This window comes from Eublepharis macularius, chromosome 5 (assembly GCF_028583425.1).
Source record: "Eublepharis macularius isolate TG4126 chromosome 5, MPM_Emac_v1.0, whole genome shotgun sequence".
NCBI lineage: Eukaryota > Metazoa > Chordata > Lepidosauria > Squamata > Eublepharidae > Eublepharis > Eublepharis macularius.
In genome coordinates, this window is record NC_072794.1 from 103,238,938 (window position 1) to 103,257,628 (window position 18,691).

The 18,691-nt window shown below is 40.2% G+C and overlaps 1 protein-coding gene across 1 annotated transcript; it reads left to right on the forward strand.

The window, feature by feature from the left end:
• The first annotated feature begins 327 nt into the window (after positions 1-327).
• On the forward strand, positions 328-17,633 carry PSMA5 (proteasome 20S subunit alpha 5). The gene is made up of 9 exons (XM_054981771.1): positions 328-509; positions 3,325-3,391; positions 7,088-7,214; positions 8,303-8,370; positions 10,267-10,374; positions 10,473-10,531; positions 13,562-13,664; positions 14,554-14,640; positions 17,356-17,633. The coding sequence occupies exons 1-9, from the start codon at positions 481-483 to the stop codon at positions 17,431-17,433; spliced, it is 726 nt and encodes a 241-aa protein (XP_054837746.1). The 5' UTR covers positions 328-480; the 3' UTR covers positions 17,434-17,633.
• The last annotated feature ends 1,058 nt before the right edge of the window (positions 17,634-18,691 follow it).

Sequence of the window (18,691 nt, forward strand, 5' to 3'; positions counted from 1 at the left end):
CAGGATTATTGATTTGACTCAGCGCAAGGCAGCTTCTGATTAGCACTGCTATAAAGAAACTAGTAAATATTCTTGACGCACTACAGCCAGAGAGGGAAGGCATCACTGATTCATCCCAAGCAAAACTACCACCTCCTTGTTCCTTACTGCTTGGTCTTCTATTCTTCCTTTAACAAGGACTATTGATCTTCATAGACCCTGACAACCGTTAGCCAATCAGCAGTTGGTATCATTGTCGCCAGGACCAATTGCGCGATGGCACTGTGAGATCCCGCTTCGGAGTCCTATTGGCCGGGGAGGCTCAATGTGAATGGCTTCGTGTTCCACGCATGCGCGGTAGATCGTGGTGTGTGAAACCGGGCGCTGCGCTGACAGGGCCGCAGCCATCCTCGGCTAGAGTGGGGCTTCGACCGGGATTTTCCGCTTCTGCAGCCCGCGTGCGTCCCGGTCTTTCTCTGCGCTGTAGCAGCTGCCGCCAGCATGTTCCTCACTCGCTCCGAGTATGACAGGTGAGCGCGGGCAGAATGAAAGGGAGCACGGCCTGGGCCGGGGCTGAGTCACCGCGGGCGGCCTGTCTCGGCCTCCGAGTGCCTACTGAAGAAAGCGAGCCTTCCGTTGCCCCCGTGGGCTCTCGGGTGGCAATCCCTCGGAATTAAGCCTGTCGCTTCTTGCTCTAGGGGTCCATAGAGACGTGTATTTTCCCCTCTGCTCTGACCTTTGCCTTCGGACCTCGGGGTTCGACCATGTCACTGACGGTACAGTAGAAACTGTTAACGGCCTACCTAGTGTAAAGAAGTGGTCAGTGAAGGCCTTTAGGTTTGTGCTGTAATCCTAAATGTGGTTATTTGAAGTCGAGTCGTGTATTACCAAGCAGATGTGGTTTTAATGGGGGTGTGCTAATCTTGTGTTCAGCTGAAGTTTATCCCAGCAGCAGAACAGTTCGAGTGACTCTATTTCTTTCACTCATGCACACAAACTTTTTTCCTAGCCTGTAGAAAAGAACAAGAGTCCAGTAGCACCTATAAGATTAACAAAATTTGCGGTAAGGTATGGGCTTTTGTGAGTCACAGCTCACTTCTTCAGGCTTTGTCTAATTTTCCTCAGCTAGATCAGGAAAACCCCCAAAACTGTACTAAATCGAAACAGTGTGTTCCTAAGTTTTATATATTCACCACTTGTGCAAAAGCTGGTGTCTATCTGATCCTGCAAAAGTTGAGAATTATTTTTATGTTGCAGGTTGGTTGCATCAACTCTTCACTTCTTGTTTGTTTAGGGGAATAGCATTTCCAGAAATCTTCTTGGTCTTCCATGTTCCAGTTTGGTGTTAGACAAAAGAGTACTGTGTCCTTTTTCCAGGTTGTTTGTTGTCCAAAAGCTCACAGTCAAGGATGACACAATATTTATCAAAAAGTTTGCTAGCAGAATTTTAAATTCCTGCTATGTCAGATAGGGCTTAACTGTATTGGGAAACTAATACTGGCTTATGTTACCTGAACTGTTGTGTAGGCAGGGCTTAGGCCAATTTCCTTAGTCATAATGATGAGTCTTTTAGCTTTTGGTTTTGTTTTCAGTTATGCTGAACCAGGGCACAGTTCATGAATGGTTTATTGCACTCCATCGAATTAGAGTTAAATATGCCAACCCAGAACTACTTTGCTTGGTGTAAAAACTTGTTTTATGAGTTCTAATTTTTTTTAAGGTGGGAAGTGAACTGCAATGGGCAGAATTTTGGGGCCGTATGGTATATAAATACATTAATAAATAGGTAAATGAATTCACATGCAGAAATTCTCCAGATACATTTAAGTACTTCAAACAAACAGTGCCAAGTATTTTGGGGAGAAATAATGATAATAGTAGGAACTTGTATTTTTATCTTGGAGGTAGAGAGTCTTTTTTGTCCCAGGTGCCAAAAATTGCAGTGGCTATCTGTGAAATGTTGGTGCACTGGCAAACAAAACGGGGGGGGGGGATGAGGGTTGTACTTGTCCAGACGTCCTTGATGCAAGCCAAGATTCTCTAGTGCTGCCAGCATCTTGGGGTTCACCTTAGACTTAGGGGTGTAAGCCATCTCTGTTGCCTTCTCTTCTCCCACTGGCCCAGGCAGTGCTACCATTGCTTCAGTTGGTTGGGCAGGGATCTAGCCCTGCGTGCCAAGCAAAATGGTCTGGTGAGTCACTGTTGCCAGGGATTCTTTATTCAGTTAAGAGTGAATGTAAGTTTGCAACAGGCTTGATGCTGAAGTTGCGTATATCTGTCTTCACTGTCCTTCAGTCTGTCTGTGTTATTTTAGAAGCAAGTCAAAACTGAGAAGCAGTGATGTGAGGCAGAAAATGTTCCAATGTTGAATTTTTCCATGGAAAACTTTCGGACCCACATATGTAAATACAGTCTACCTATAGTTATCAAGGCTGTTGTGCTGAAAATCATTTTTTGTTAGATTATCTAAATGTTGGATATGAAGCCTAGGCAACCCCCAGTGCTTGTACATGGTCTAGGCTTATACATGACGTATTTGCTTTCTTTTGCTAACATTATTAAATATTCAAATTATTTAAATTTGAACAGGACATTTTTCAGGAAAATAGTTTGTCAGTGTTGATGTGTGTTGAGAAACGGATATACTTGTTCACACTTGCTCATTTGTTGAAAGAAAAATCTAATGAGAGTTCTTAACATCTCAATAAATTTGGTGTATTTTTTTTAAATAAACAAACGTTACCTACTACATTTTGATGCTGAGTCTGTAATTGTATTGATGTTTATTTCTGAGTAAGCATAAATATAGGGTTGGGTTTGTTTTAATCACATCTATCACACTTCCTCCTCCCAAGGTGCTCAAGATGACTGTGTCAATCGATATACCAGCATAAAATATTAAAATCGCACACAAAACCATAATAACCTGAAAGCCTGAGGATGCAAGATTTTTCTGTAGCTAGAGGCAAAACTTTGGCATGCATTGCCTGTCAGATGTCACTGGGAATAGGAACACCTTCCCTTAATTGAGACACATGGAGTAGGGTCTACAGTGATGACCACACTCATCAGGCCCATTCATATGGGAGTTAGTGGTTCTTTAATGCCCTACATGGTCTGAGATAAGATTATTTTAAGATCATAATAGTATTTTGAATTGAACTTGGAGGAAAAGCAAACAGATAACCATTGTAAATCCTTTAGTTGTTGGCCCTCCATAATAACTGGTTGGCCACTATGAGAGACAGGATGCTGGACTAGATGGACCACTGGTCTGATCTAGCAGGGGTCATATGTTCTTGTTCTTATGGAGTTGTAAGCTTGACTTTTTTCTTTTAATTATAGGGGAGTGAATACGTTTTCTCCAGAGGGAAGATTATTCCAAGTGGAGTATGCCATTGAAGCGATAAAGGTACTATAAGCATCTGAGGCTGTAAGCATAGCATGTTGTTAGCATAGCACTTAAGCTGTTGTATTCGGGTATTTTTCAAGGTTGGACCAATGTTTTCAGACTACAGTGTACAATATTATCAAAAACACGCTGTTTTTTGGAGTACAGAAACTAAGAAGGCATTAGAGACAGGTAGCTGATTAGTCATATGTTTAACATGGGCAGTTCTAACCAATGACTTTTGCTTCTGACTGTGTGTGCTTCTGTTTGGAAGGAGGCAGCCAGTATGAGAAGCCCTGCTGTGCTGCTGCTTCTTCCTAACTGCTATAGAGGGATGTGGGGGTGGGGAGGGTAAGTATTCCTCATTCCTGTGCTTACTAACAAATGACATTGTAATGGAATAAAAAAGGTAAGCTGGCACCTGATATTCTTGGCTTCATAAAATATTTTTCTCTAAGTCAGTTGACAGTATTTTAGTTGTTAATTAACCAGCTCACCTACCTTCATTTATTTATTAAGGTATTTGGTACAAGATCATGAGCAGCCCTGACTGTATTCTTTTTCCTATTTGAATCTAGCCTAGTGCTCTGATCAGCTGCTTTCTTTAACTATATCCAATTGGAATTCTTGTAATAAGTTAAAATAATAAATTAACTGAGTTAATACTTGTCCAAGTTTCCTATAACCACATCTGTTTATAGTGCTCCTGAAGTAAACTTAGTATGTGGCTGTGTTTTTGTCCCACCATCTTTTATTTCTAAGAAAATACCAGCTACTAGAATCCTTAGTTCTGTCAACGGAAGACAAGTACTGATTTTTTAAAAATGTGGACTTCACATTGTAACAGGGTGGCAGGCAGCCTCTGTTGTGGGTGAACTTGTATTATGATCAGTTAATTTTGTGTTTGTACTTTCTGGGCTGGGGGTATGTACTACTGCAGAAGTGTGTTATCAGATTCCTGAGTATATCAGCTTTAAAGTGGGTGGGTGTACACACACATTTCTAATGTGTTTGCTCCATGGTCAAGGAAATAGCTTTAAAGTGCTGCTACAAGCTTTGTTATACAAGCAGGGACTTTCTGTGGACATAAGAGTCTTTCTGGATCAGACCAGTGGTCCAGCTAGTCCAGCATCCTATTTCACACAGTGGCCAATTAGTTGCTCTGGAGGTTCAGCAAACAGGGCATAGAGGTCAAGGCCCTCCCCTGCTGCTGTCTCCCGGTGCTGGTATTCAAAGGTTTGCTGCCTCTGTGGATGGAGACTCGCTTCAGTCACAGCAGAATGCTTCAAATCCTTCCTTCCCTGCAGCCATCCTTACTTCCTCTCTACTGTGCTGCACACCAGCATTCCCCTTAGTGGCTTCTTCTACACTGTTTTTGTAGCTAAGAAAAAAACCTTTCTCTTGTGATATATGAAATAACTTACCTTGTTATGTGTTGTATTAGGAAATAATGGGTTGGTGTGGTTATCAAACACACATGTAAGTTGTGCAATGATAGTTTGGGTAATCTTGCTTTCTAGGCTGCACACCTGATCTTTATCCTACTGTATGCTAAAGGCTAGTCCACACATCTTACTCCAGTGAATTCTGAAAATGAGTAAATTTATTTGTGTAAGTTGAGTGACCTGGAGCTTGAGCATAGAAGATTCCATGATGATGAAGCTGAATAATAGACCCTGTGGAGAAATTGCAGCCAAGATCCCTGTGCTCCTGTCAGTCCTGTTGTACAGGCCACATGAATAGAGAACTCTTATGCATGGAGAAAGCAGGGTGTATTGATTTAAATAACGTTTCAGACTTCCTGATTTATATTTACTGAATATTAATATTTACATACTAATTGATTTCTGTAACAAGGTATGGATATGTTGGCAACTAAATAGAGCCTTTATACTGCCCAGGTGTACAGTTCAAATCCTCTGGTCATGCAGTCTACATATCTTTTGCCAAACTTTATATTTCTTTAAGAGAATAATAATGAAATTAAGGGTTGCTGTCTCTGTACATGTAAGAACAGTAAGCAGAGTGACCAGATCCTTCCAGAAGCAAGTGCTGGTAAATGCTGGCAGAACAGTGTTTCTTTAAAGTATGAAAAGTACATATGGTTTGGGTGAAAGAGGCTGAATATTCCCAATTTTCGCTATAATGTAAGTGTGATTTTCTGTCATATTTGTAATACTTGACCTTAGGAGTCACTTACGGTTATATAGAAATGTAGGTTTTAACTCAGTTGCTGAATTACATCATAATGACAAACCATAGTTTGCTGACATACCAGTGTTCTGTTTCTAATGCAGCAGTTCTTCCGCATTGTTTTCCTCCATGTCTGATGTTCAGAGAAATACTGAATATGAAGGTTCCACTTAGTATTCTAGCTCACAACTGTAGTTAGTCCTTGAACTTCTCTGTGCCAGAACTCAGCCTTGATTATACCTCAGACCCACAGTGAGCAAATTGAGAGAACTATAAAGGAGGCAGACTATATTCCACCATTGACAGCCATTTGCATTCATTGTCTGCCCCCCCCCCCCAAGGCTGGTGCACAAACACATCTAAGGCTTTGCATTTGGCATGCGTGCACACAGTAAGGCCATCCCATGCACACATACATTCACTGCTGTTGTAGAGAATGGGATAATAGGGGGGCGGGTTTCAGGTGGATGGCTCAGTTCTTTTTTCCATGGCTCTGGACTGCTGCCTGATAGAGGGATTGAGATCAGTTAGGAAAATATGGGAAAGAAGGGGTCAGGCAGGCTCTGGGCACCTAGTTGGCTGAGTTCCAGATAGCCTGTGCAGTCCCTCTGATACACCCTTTTCTTTCGCAGCTGGGATAGGCTGAAAACCCTGCAGGGGGAGAAGAGAGCAAGCGATATCTTGGTAGCACCAGAGGAGACAGCAGCTGCTGATATGAGGCTCAGTAAAATGAGAAGTTTCACTGGATAATCAAGGCCTCCCCTTTCCTCTCAGTCTGTGGATGCATGTATATGTTTATTGTACAGGCACACAATTAAAAACTATTTTTTGCAAAAGTAAAAATACACTTAATTGACAGATCAAGACATTTTTGAAAAAGTGGTGTATCCCTGAAAGAAGAGAGAAAACTAGGCTAGTCAGTGCTAAATAAGGACAGTTGAAGGGTAAAGGAGATGCCATTCTGCATATTGTAAGGAAGGTTACTCAGTTTGTGCTCTTGCATGACTGTGTGTAGTCTTTTCTTAATGTTCTAACTACCTGAGCCCTGCAGGTACCTTGGTTTTCAAATATGAATATTTTCTCTTAAGCAAACAAGGACATTTCCTTTTTGTTACATGGAAACATGTTGCTCTGCTCAGTAACTAACTATTGTTTCTTGAAAGTTGTGGGCCTTTGATGAGGAAACAGATTGTTGAGGAAACAGATTGTTAGCTACTTTGTGTTGGATTTGGGGATAATGTTTATTCAAGGTGAGTAATATAATATAAAAGCAGAAGTGAAACAGTAGTCATACTATTCAGAAATACACTCTTCTAGATAGTGCAAATATCCTGTTTAGATAACATTTTTTTGCTGATTAGGTTAATTAATGGGTAATTGCTCATAAATATATGAAGAGACTCCTGTAATTCTAGATTTAGGCACCATATGTGATATAGCTTGAAATAATTCTCTCCACATAACAAATTCTGTGAAATACCAAAAATTTGGCAGTGGTGACATTTTCTTTCTTTTTTTTTAAAGCTTGGTTCCACAGCAATTGGAATTCAGACATCAGAAGGGGTTTGCTTGGCTGTGGAGAAGAGGATCACCTCCCCACTTATGGAACCCAGCAGTATTGAGAAAATTGTAGAAATAGATTCTCATATAGGTAAAAATAATGAAACTCCATTCATTCCTGCAGTACATCCTGTTGTGTACCTGTAACATATGTGAGAATAAAAACCTTTTCTCTGCAGGGTACTTAATGAGAAATGTGTTCTGAAATATGGTCTACAGAACTCTGTGCAGACTGTATTCAGTGGGGAGTTAATATTCATTGGTAATGGCTGTTGGTGTTCCAGGCGCCAGGCCAGCAGGACATAGTTGTGGGAGTAGGAAGCAGCAGCTGTAGCTTGCTTCTGTTTGACCTCAGTAATGAAAGTTTGTCCCCAAATTTAGAACTTGGAGGGCAGGGAATTGTAATATAAACGTTTGATCCCCAGACTGTTTCTATCATGGAGACTTACTGATTGGCCCACTAATGTTGGCCTGTTTTCTGTGCTCAAGATGGTTTCTTGCACATAGGCATGCACACACCACCAGTGAAAATTGCCAGTTTAAATTAGTCTGTCTGGTGAAAACTGAAGCTCGCTCCTGGGGATAAGCTTTTCCTTTTCTTGTAGCTTTTCTGTTAATGCGGTATTTACTTTCTCCTTACCACTTAATAAATAGTAGACACTTGTTAAGATATTCATGTTTAAATGATAAGGATGACCCACAATGACTTGGTACAAAATTAAACTTTGTACAAAATTAGACTTTGATTTTATGGCCATTTGCCTTATACTGCTCTTCTACAGGCTTTCTAGATGTAAATGTTTCAGTTTTATACTGGCTGTGGACAGGACATTGGGAACTTCTCTGTAGAGTCCATCTTGCCATCTCAATCTTTCCTCCATGCTTCTGGCCATATTAAAGCTTTTTGACTGGAGATGGAGGCTAGTATGCTTGCTGCTTTGCACTGTATGGTAGCCCGTAGCATCAGTACTAGTTAATTTTAGCTTTTAGTAAGATGACATTTCTTTACAATTGATTAGAACTTTATTAGCTTCTTTTGGCTTCCAACTTTAGAGACATAATTTGTTGGTGAGTGGCTGCATATTTTGTGGGGAGTTGAAACTTACTCATTGGAAAGTGTACTGGACTGAAAACTGCTTGATAACTAATGCTTATTGTTATATCTTCATCTTTCTCCAGGTTGTGCAATGAGTGGTTTAATAGCTGATGCAAAGACATTAATTGACAAAGCAAGAGTTGAGACACAGGTAACTCTTTAAAATGCTCATCTGTTCCTCCCCTTTCCACATTCCTTCTTGTTGCCATCTTCCATGTGTTAGACAAAAATGACAGCAGAACTGCATAAAGAGCCATTTGAGGTTCTGTCCTTGAACTAAGATTCCATAGAAATCACTTCTGGAAGGTGAGGAAGTCTCTAGGCTCATATGCTCCTTATTCTGTCTTCACTCTCTCCTTTTTTGTACATTACTGGAAAATTGGAGACTTCCTGGAACTAACCACAGTTCATTATGACAGTCACATCTGGTGAAAAGGCAACATGTGGTTTGTCTTGTTTACAAACTAGAGTTCTAAACCACAAGTTAATCTTAGTTTGGAATCCTGGTTTATAGGCAGGAGAACAAACTGCAGATCATCATTTTCATGAGATGTGGATGCTATAATGAACTATGGTTAGCTCGAAACCAGCAAGTTGTTTCCCATCAGTGCATGAGAGGAGGAAGGAAGAGGGAGCATACAAGCCCTGAAACTTACTGGCTAATTCTTGTCACAGACAGAGGTTTGTTAGTAAAATCTATTTGTAGCCAATGTGCAGTATGCAGGGTTGCACTATACATACCATGGTGGGGTTCCATAAGATAAGTTGCTGGCATACCTGGTTTAAGGCCACTTTTTTTTTTAAGCAGTATGCTGTTTGAGTATTTCTAGAGTCTGAATTTAGTAGTAATCATAACACCCTGCCTGTGTGCTATGAACAAGTCAGAGCTATCCTCGTAAAAAGTCTCAAAGCATTTTAATGCTTTATTTTCTTAGGGAATCTCTGAAGAGGTGCTGCAATACAAATGTGAGACACAAGTTACTTTGAAGGAGCCAAAGATGCTTTCTGAGAGACCTCAGATTAATAAGATAACTGAATATAAATATTCCAAAACAAGTACATACCTTACCTTAATCTTGCCCTATTTGTAACTTTCAGGTCTCAGCTCACTTAAATGAGCATCCTAAGTAGGTTGTCTAAACTCTTTCAGCATTTCATGATCAGAGGTCCTTTAAAGTCATCCCAACTACCTAGAGCAACTTTTCTATGTGTGACTGGGGCAATGTTTAAACTTATGCATGGGACTTTTTTGAATTTGGCTACTTCTCATATAGTAGAGTCGTCAAAGATCAGCCTAACTATCTGAGAGCTACTCAAGGAAAAACAGCTTTCTTGTGGTTAAGGTGACATTTTAAAGGGACTCAGGATAGTCCTGTATTGGGAATAGTATAATTGTAAAATATTGGGTTAGATGCTGTGGTAGGTGACCCACCCTCTGCCCAGACTCCTTGTATTCCTGTTCTGATACCACACTGGAAGGGCTATATAAATGTTTTCCATGGTGCTCTGCAGGACTTTTTTTTTCTGTCAGTACTCAGTACTGACATGTCTTTCAGCTGGTGGGCTTGGGCCCCCAAAGTAGCAAACATGATGAGTACTGGTACCTTTTTTTAAAGAAAAAAAGCACTGGTGCTTCCTGTTTGCCACTTTGATGTTGTGCCAGGAGGGGAACAAGGGGTGGGATTTGCACACTCAAGTGCACTCACTGGCTGAGAGGAGAGAGAATCTTCCCTGGCCTAGCTGTTTGGATAGGGTGGAGCTGATAAGGTCATGGATGGGAATGATCCAGTTCCCAAGCTGAAGGATTTTACCATGAGTGGACTTAAAAGTAAGAGATTAACAATGCATTCACATGAATATTTACTCAGAAGCAAGACCCATTGAATTTAATGGGACCTACTGTCAAGAGTACACTGCATTGCTGTCTGTCATAAGAACTTTGCCTTGAGTTGTTTTTCTGCTGACTGTATGTGTTGTGGTGGATGGTGGGGGGAGAAGGCAACAAATGAAAAGGGATACATAAATCATGCTCTTTTTCTTGTCTCAGAATCACTGGTTTACATACAATGAAATCATGACTGTAGAGAGTGTGACACAGGCAGTGTCCAATTTAGCATTACAGTTTGGAGAAGAAGATGCTGATCCAGGTGCTATGGTGAGTAAATACTTGTGTAGGTTTTATGCTGAATATATACTTTTGCATTTGCCTTAACCATTCACTAAACTCTTGATACTTTTTTGATTTTGTTCTAGTCAAGGCCGTTTGGTGTGGCACTACTCTTTGGTGGAGTTGATGAAAAGGGACCTCAGCTGTAAGTTTGGCTTTTCTTCTCTTGTTCATGTGTGCATTCAGTTGCACAGTGTATTGCCTAAAATGCCACTGTTTGGTCAGAATGAGAGAGACAGGATATGAGCAGATTAGCATTGGATTGGTGACACAAATTGATTCAGAACGTTGCACCTGTGTCCAGACCTCACAGTTGCTATAAGGAGTAATGTTAACACATATAACTGTTATCTGGTATAAAAATGAGCAGAAGCAATATGGTGATAGCAACACTGGAGCCTGCATACCTGTAAGTCATTGCTCAGTGTTTGCAAAACCATATTGGCCCATCCTTATGCTCTTGATATGATATGATGGGATCTTAATTGATAACATAACATGGTGGCTTTGACTTGTATAGATGCTTCTGATTGAAGCTCTGCTAATATGAGCTACTATGTAGTAGTGCAGTTTAACCTCTCTAAGATGCAGAATTGTTAGTTCTTCCATAGGCTTGTGCAGGCAGAACTGCCTGGGTGGCATATTGTTGTATGGAATATGGCACTTGCATAAATCCTGAACGGTTGAACAGGTAAAGATCAGGGTGAAAAGGGGGAAGAGTGAAATATTCCTTAGCCTTTTTGAAAAGATCAGAAGATCCACCAGTAACATAATATCTGTAGTCTGATGTGGTGTTCCTTAGCTGGAGTTGTAGAGCATTTGAAAGTAGAAGCTCTGTGAGCTTCAAAGATCCAAGCTCTCTTTTAAGGGACAAGCCTTCCCAAATGTGTTAAAGGAAACAAGTCCATTTAACGGCTGTATGAAAAGTTAATCTTTGCTTTTTTCCTCCATCATGGTGAGCATTATTGGTTCTGATATATAAACATTCTTGGTTATGCCTTAAAATAAGTTGGGACGTTTCCAAAGAGGTGATTACCTTTAAAATTCAAATAACTGCCTTTATGTGCTTCTGTTGATAATTCTCTTTCAATGTCTAAAGTATCAGTCTGTGAAAAACTTGTGCTCTTAAATAGGTTGTTCTATAGGTACTACCAACACTTCTTTAAAATAACCCAGCTATAACAGTTGTAGGTATGATGATACCATTTTGGTGTGTACATTTTGACTGTCATCCTGTTAAGGTCACAATCTGAGCTCTGACATTTTCCCAAATGCACATAGGCTTGGATCAGTATATAATTTTTTACACTTTAATCTTCCACCAAGGAGCTCAGGGCAATGTACATGGCTGTTCTCCCTTTTTCCATTTTATGCCTGAAGAAGCTAAAGCTCTCCATATGTGAATGCAAATCACTTCTGTTCAAAGTAATTGATTTTCACTTCTTCTTTCCAAATTCCAGAATACATGCTATCCTCAAAGCTACCTTGGAGTTTTACATCCAGAGGAGTTAGCCGTGATAGTCTGTAGTAGCAAAATAGTAAAGAGTCCAGTAGCACCTTTAAGACTGTACTGTAGCATAAGCTTTCGAGAACCACAGTTCTCTTTGTCAGATGCATGGGCTTTTACAGTGTGTTTAGGGTGATATAAAAGGTTGCAGTGGATTGAGGGAACAGGAGAGTGTTGATTCAGACTCCAATTCTTTTGATACAAGGCATCTACTAGATCTGTAGTGAACTCAGTTGGTCTCACAGTTATTTCAGATGTAATACTAACTGCCATGTGCTCACTACTCCTACCACAAGAGGTCAGGCTTGCAGTTTCCATCTTAATCTTGTACTGAGCTTTTGCCTCTCCTGGTGTCTATCTGCAGGCCCCAGAGTATTGCAGTTTGCTAGTAACGTGTGGCTGAAGACATTACTCTGGATCCAGATTATTTGAATAACAGTTGTCCAGTCTCAAATATACTGTTCTCGGGCAAGGTGATTGAATGAATGGTGATTGGACAACTGCAATGATTCCTGGATGAAGTAGATTGTTTGAATCCTTTCCAGTCTGGTTTCAAGTCTGCTTATGGGACCAAAAGAGCCTTGGTCACCCTGTACCAGGAGATGGACAGGAGTGCAACCCTATTGATTCTTCTAAATTTCTGCCAGTACCATTGATCATAGTATCTTTCTAGACTGCCATTCTGGGCTAAGACTTGGAGGCATTGTTTTGTGGTAGTTTCAGTCCTACCTGGAAGGTCGCTTTCAGAAGGTGGTGCTGGGGAGCTACTGCCTGGCTGCCTTACCTCTGACTATATAAGGTTCTGTCTTGTCCCATATGCTTTTTAATATCTGCATGAAACCAGTGGATGAGGTCATTTTGAGATTTGTTCTGTATTGTCACCAATATGTGGATAACACTGAGATCTGTCATGCTTTTCCAGCATATCCCAGGGAGGTTGTGGAAACTTTGAATCAGTGCCTAGCAGCAGTTATGGGGTGATAATAAGCTTATTCCTAAAAAAACAGAGGTGCTACTGTGAGGTTGAATGACTTGAGTAGTGAGCTGTCTCCTGTTCTGGGTGAGGTTGCACTCCCCCTAAATGAGCAGGTTTTCAGCTTTGGTGTGCTGCTGCACCAGGCCTCCTATTGGATAAAAAAAAATCTTGCCGCTGTGGTGATTGCCCAGAATCTCTAGACTGGCTGTAATTTGTGGTACGTGGGCATGCCCTTGGAGAGAATCTGGTACAGAATGCTGCGGCAAGAATGTTGACAGGTGTGGGTCATAGGGACCATGTTACTCCAGTCTTGTTCCATGTACACTGGTTCCCAGTTTACTTCTGGGATCAAATAAAGGTGATGGTATTGACCCTTAAATCCCTAAATGGCTTGGGAACAGCACACCGTAAAGAGACCAATGGGTGAAGATCTTTTTATTTCTTTTGGCATTCCCTTACTAACCTTCCTTCCTGTTTATATTTTTTTAACGTTTTAAATTATTTGCTGGCTTGAAGATCCAGATTAGGTGTAAACATACACGCACACATACATGTGTGTATGTGTATGTATATATTTGTGTTTGTAAGTGTATATACGTGTGTGTGTGTGTGTGTGTGTATCTGTGTGTGTGTGCGCGTGTGTGCACACTCTCTCTCTCGCTCTCTGACCATCCCTGCTGTCTTTTGCATAGGTTTCACATGGACCCTTCTGGGACATTTGTACAATGTGATGCAAGAGCAATTGGATCAGCTTCGGAAGGTGCACAAAGCTCCTTGCAGGAAGTTTATCACAAGGTAATGGCATGAAGTCTAAACTGTATGTTTTGGCTAATTTGTTAGTCTCATAAAATGATTATTGTTCCCTGGTAGGGGAGTGTAAAGGGGTCATGGCATTCACTCTGAATTGAATACAGTAAGAACTGGTTTGTGGTCAGTACCATTTTGGGCCGTTACCTTTGTTGAAGAAATATAGCAAGATAACTCTTCCTGTTGGAGATGAGCATTTTCTGGGAACAGCTTCATCATCTACCTGTTTTTAAAATGTATGTCACAAATACATATGGGGCTCCCATGAAGTATTTTACATCTAATTATCAACATACTTAATAGTTTCTAAAGAGAAGAATGTAATTAAATGCTTGTGGAGATGCATCATGCATCTTTGGCACTTGCATCTCTTCAACTCGTTAAAGTACTGGTTTAAGTTACCAAGTTTACTTTATGTCTGAGATTTTCACTTATATAGAATTTCTCTAGACAACATTTACTGTGAGGCAAACTAGTTTATAACAGTTAAATAACATCTCTGTGTTAATATCAGGTGAGAGTATTGGCTATGTTTCAACTTGTAAAGCTTCCTTCATATGGGCAAAGATTTCTTACATTCTTTAGATGAAAGAATAATGATTTTTTTACATCAGCTTAGTCACCCGCCTGAACAGTGACCCTGTACAGACATTTCTGTGCAGGGGCTTATGATATAGAATGAACAGCTGCTTATGTATGCTACTGCATCACTTTACCAATCATGATAGTGTGGAAAGAATAATCAAATCTGCACGTGAAGCTGCTTTTCTCAAATGACTTGCCACATGGTGTCATTCCTCAACATAGATCCTTAAAGCATCTTTCATTATATATGCATCAGCCATTAGCTTCTAATTTTCATGACTTCTTTAAACAGTCAATGACTCTGAAAGAAGCAATCAAGTCATCACTTATCATTCTAAAACAAGTTATGGAAGAAAAACTGAATGCAACTAACATTGAGGTATGTATTTCACCTTCTTTATGACAAAGGCAAAAGTGTTCTGCCAATGGATAGGATGCTTGATTGTTAACAGAAGGGCTATATGGCCCTCCAAGTAATTATCTACAAATCTTGGGAGATACTCAGAATTTTAGCAAACAAAGTTTTCGGGATTTTATGCAGCCTCTTTACCTTTCTTGAAATGACTCCTATTATTAAGAAAAGCAGGATTGTTACATTATGTACACTGAGGATAAAATCCCAGATCCTCAATGTTCCTCATATGCTCTTAAAGTGACACACCAAATGGGATTCAAAGCTAACATTAAGAAGTTGGGTATGGCCATCAGGCACAAAAGTTTCATTGGATGCATAGGTAAGATCTGTGTATCGTGTATACATCATAAACATGCCTATATCAAATTGCCTTGTCTGAAGTGCTGTTTTTGTGACCTAATTTTTTATTTGTGGAGTATTCAGTGGTAATTTTGTATATTTGGATTAAAGGTAAAGAGCCAGAGGACTAGAGTGAGGGAATGTTGAGATAGCTTAATTTGTTTGCTTGTTTTTATCCCACCCTTCCTCCAGGGCACGCAGGGCATTGTACTTGTGCTCCTCCCCTCATTGTAGTCTTAACTCTATAAAGTAGGTTGCCCTGTACTGGATAGACTGTCAGATCTCAGAAGCTAAGCAGGGTCAGCCTTGGTTAGTAATTTGATGGGAAACTTTCAACGAAAACCATGGTTGCAGAGTCAGGCAATGGCAAACCGCCTCTGTTAGTCTCTTGCCATGAAAACCCTGCCAGGGGTCACCATAAGTCGGGTATGACTTGACAGCACTCTCCACCACCACATAGGGTAGGTTAAGTTGAGGTTTGATGTTGGCATTATATGGTGTTATATTAGGGATGGTATTCTGTCAACAAATTTTGAGGACCTGATACCTGTCTCTGGTGCTTTGATCATATCTTCCCTAGTCCTGAAGCAAGAGTTCAGCATTCTCTTGCTGAAGAGCCCTAAATTTGCTCCCAACTTTTAAACGTTGCTCGTTAAGAGTTCTTCTTATAGTTTGCCATTGCCTTGCTACTCTACCCATTTATAAAACTGAAATGTATAGGACCTGGAGAATGTAATGCACTCAGTGTCCTGGTTAAAGTTAGTATTCTTCTCTCTTTTCCTTGTGGGCTTCATGAAATACATATAAATGTTTGCAAGTATAACAGACCAACTATGGGAGTTCCAAAATACTGGAACCTGTAGTAAGGGCATCTAGCAAAAATCTAATTTCTCATATACAACATGTCTGCTTGTTACTGTGATAACTATTTTAAAGAGGCATTTCCCTGAGGGTATTTCCCTAGCACTGTGTTAGAGGGAATAAATAGAACATTATTTTCAGGACTTCCTGTTATTTCTATAGAGTTGATTTCAAAAGTTATGTATCAGGGAGTAAATTCAGAATATAGTGGGAAAAATTATCTACTATTCATAGGGCCATTTAAGGCAATAAACGTTAAAGCCTACATTTTGAATTATGCTCAGTAACAATCTGGCTTCCAGTGTAGCTGTGATAGCATTAGAATATTTTCCTAGAAGCTCATATCTGCAATTGACCTGCTTTCTGAACTAACTAAAGTTTCTGTACAGTCTTAAAAAGTTTGTATATTACAGTAGATAAGCATAGAGGTTACCAAAACTTATTTCACAGTGGCAAGGTCAATCATCTCCAGAAGCAATTATAACTGGCAAATGATCCAAAGTTGATAAAAGGTACTTCTGGCTTGATATACTGGGATGGATCCAGTGATCCATCAGCACAAGGCACTGACTATTGTGGATATTTCCTGCTTTTCTCTCCCCAACAATATTCCCATTCTTGGAAAAGTTGTTTGCCGGGGTTAAGATCTGGGTAGAATAGCAACCATGGGTCACGAGGTGGCAGGGAGGAGAGTGAAGACAGTGAAATTGCCCTTCCTGCCTCTTTGTTAGGAGAGCTCTGCTAATGTAGAGGAAGTGTTTTCTTTCTCTTCTCGCTGCAGCCCATTAATCAACATGGTGCTTTCTCCAGGCAGCTCCAGTGACCCTGGGAATCATCTTTCATATGGTTGGAAATGACTGCTGGGGAGGATCTGTGATTCCTGTGCAGATGGATCACTGGATCCAACCTGGAAAGTTCTGGGTCCAGACCACAGACTATACCACTTGATTTTTTAGTTGGAGCATAACCCATTCAAAACAAGGAAATTGCCAGTTCCTGGATCTGCCAGGTCTACCATTAATGCCTTTGTACTGTCAGTGAAAAATGTTGATGTTCAATCGGGACATCTAGTGTGCCACTGCCTCTAGACTAAGAACTTACAAGCCTTGCATGATTCCCCTGGAAATAAATTGAGCTGCACATCATCAGCATATTGGTTGCATCTTATCAACAATACCAGAACATGCTCTTCCTGTGCTTTTATGTTAATGTAAACATATCTAAACCTACAACACTTAAGACTAAGGTCTCTTGCAAAGGTTTCTTGGTTCTGTTGTTGAGCCGTTAGAAGTCATTTCAGTGTCAGATGGCTGTTTTTGGGATTTGATACATTATCGGTTGGAGCAATTTCTTGACCAGAAACATCCAGCCACTCCAATTAACATCTATTTCAGGTGTAGTGATTTGTGTGCTCCTTGTCTGAACTGTCACTTCATTACGGATAAAGGCATATGTAACCGTTTCTTTCTGTCCTTGCAGCTTGCAACAGTGGAGCCTGGAATGAAGTTCCATATGTACACGAAAGAAGAACTTGAAGATGTCATCAAGGATATTTGATGAGGGGGAGAACTCTCCGACTGCCTCATTCCCTAATCACAGCAAACTGACTCTTCAGTTTTTTTCCAGTGCCCATAACTTTATTTCAGCAGAACGTATGCCTGCTCTTAAACTGGCTCAAAAGGTTTTTTTTACAGTTTCTGTACATAAAAAAGATCTTCAGTAAGAGGAAACTAGAATAAATCATTTTGTTACTCTTATCTCAATTTCTTCTATAATAAAATTTTGGGTTAGGTGAAATGGTTAAAATCTATGAAGTGGGTGTATTTTGTGCCACCAGCCCCTCACCAATTCATCGCTTTATTCCCTAGTATCTGGTTCACTCTGGAGTGCCACCACAATGCTTCTGCAACCCTGACTGGCTTCTTTTTCAGCACCATTTGTATTTCAAACTTGCCTCTTTTCTAGCATTTGAGAGGAAGACAGATTTGAAGCAAAAAAGTGCTGAAACAGCAGGCTCTTAGGATAGGAAACAGCAACGAATCAAAGCAATATAGGTAAACATTTAGAGTACAGTTTGGGGCCGCAATCACTTTTTTCAAACTAAAAATATTCCCTTCTCAAATTCAGTACAGCATTAATTAAAACATCAGAAATAAGAATATATATATCGTACCTAGTAGTTAAAACTGCTGTAGAGTACTGCATGAATATTTGGTTATAGCTCTGGTTTGAGATCTTTCTAATTAATTTTACTGGAGTGTTGATCTCTCTCTTTTTTCTGGGCAATATTGTTTGTAACTAAACTCCCAGGCATTTCATGGTTTCTGCAAACCACCTCTGGCCTGATGGCTATCCACTTCTATCCATCTGTTTCTAGCTAGTCAAATGACACAGTCCCCTCATGTAGACTTTATGTTCTTAACAAGGTACAAAGTGATCTTTGACTACTAAATAGATCTCCTTGTGCACCCTTCTGAAATAGCATGTACATTAAAAAAACCGTTCATAGGCAAGACAACCGTATACATTAACAAGTGTTTATATTTTGTTTTCCCTTCTGTATTCCTGTAAAAGTATACACCTCCATCCTGAACAGGAAATGGACATCTGGCATGGTGGCCTGCTGGTTTCATCTACATATCTTAAATTTTTGGTTCACAAACTTATCATTTTAATTTGATATTCTGGCCAGTTGGCTCTTGTTAGCTTTGACTTCAATTTAGAAGAGAGGGCCATTGGCCAGTTACTTGAGGTGAGTAAGAATATGAACACTTCTGTTGGGTATCAACTGCCTAATATATGTAGGTTGAAAATA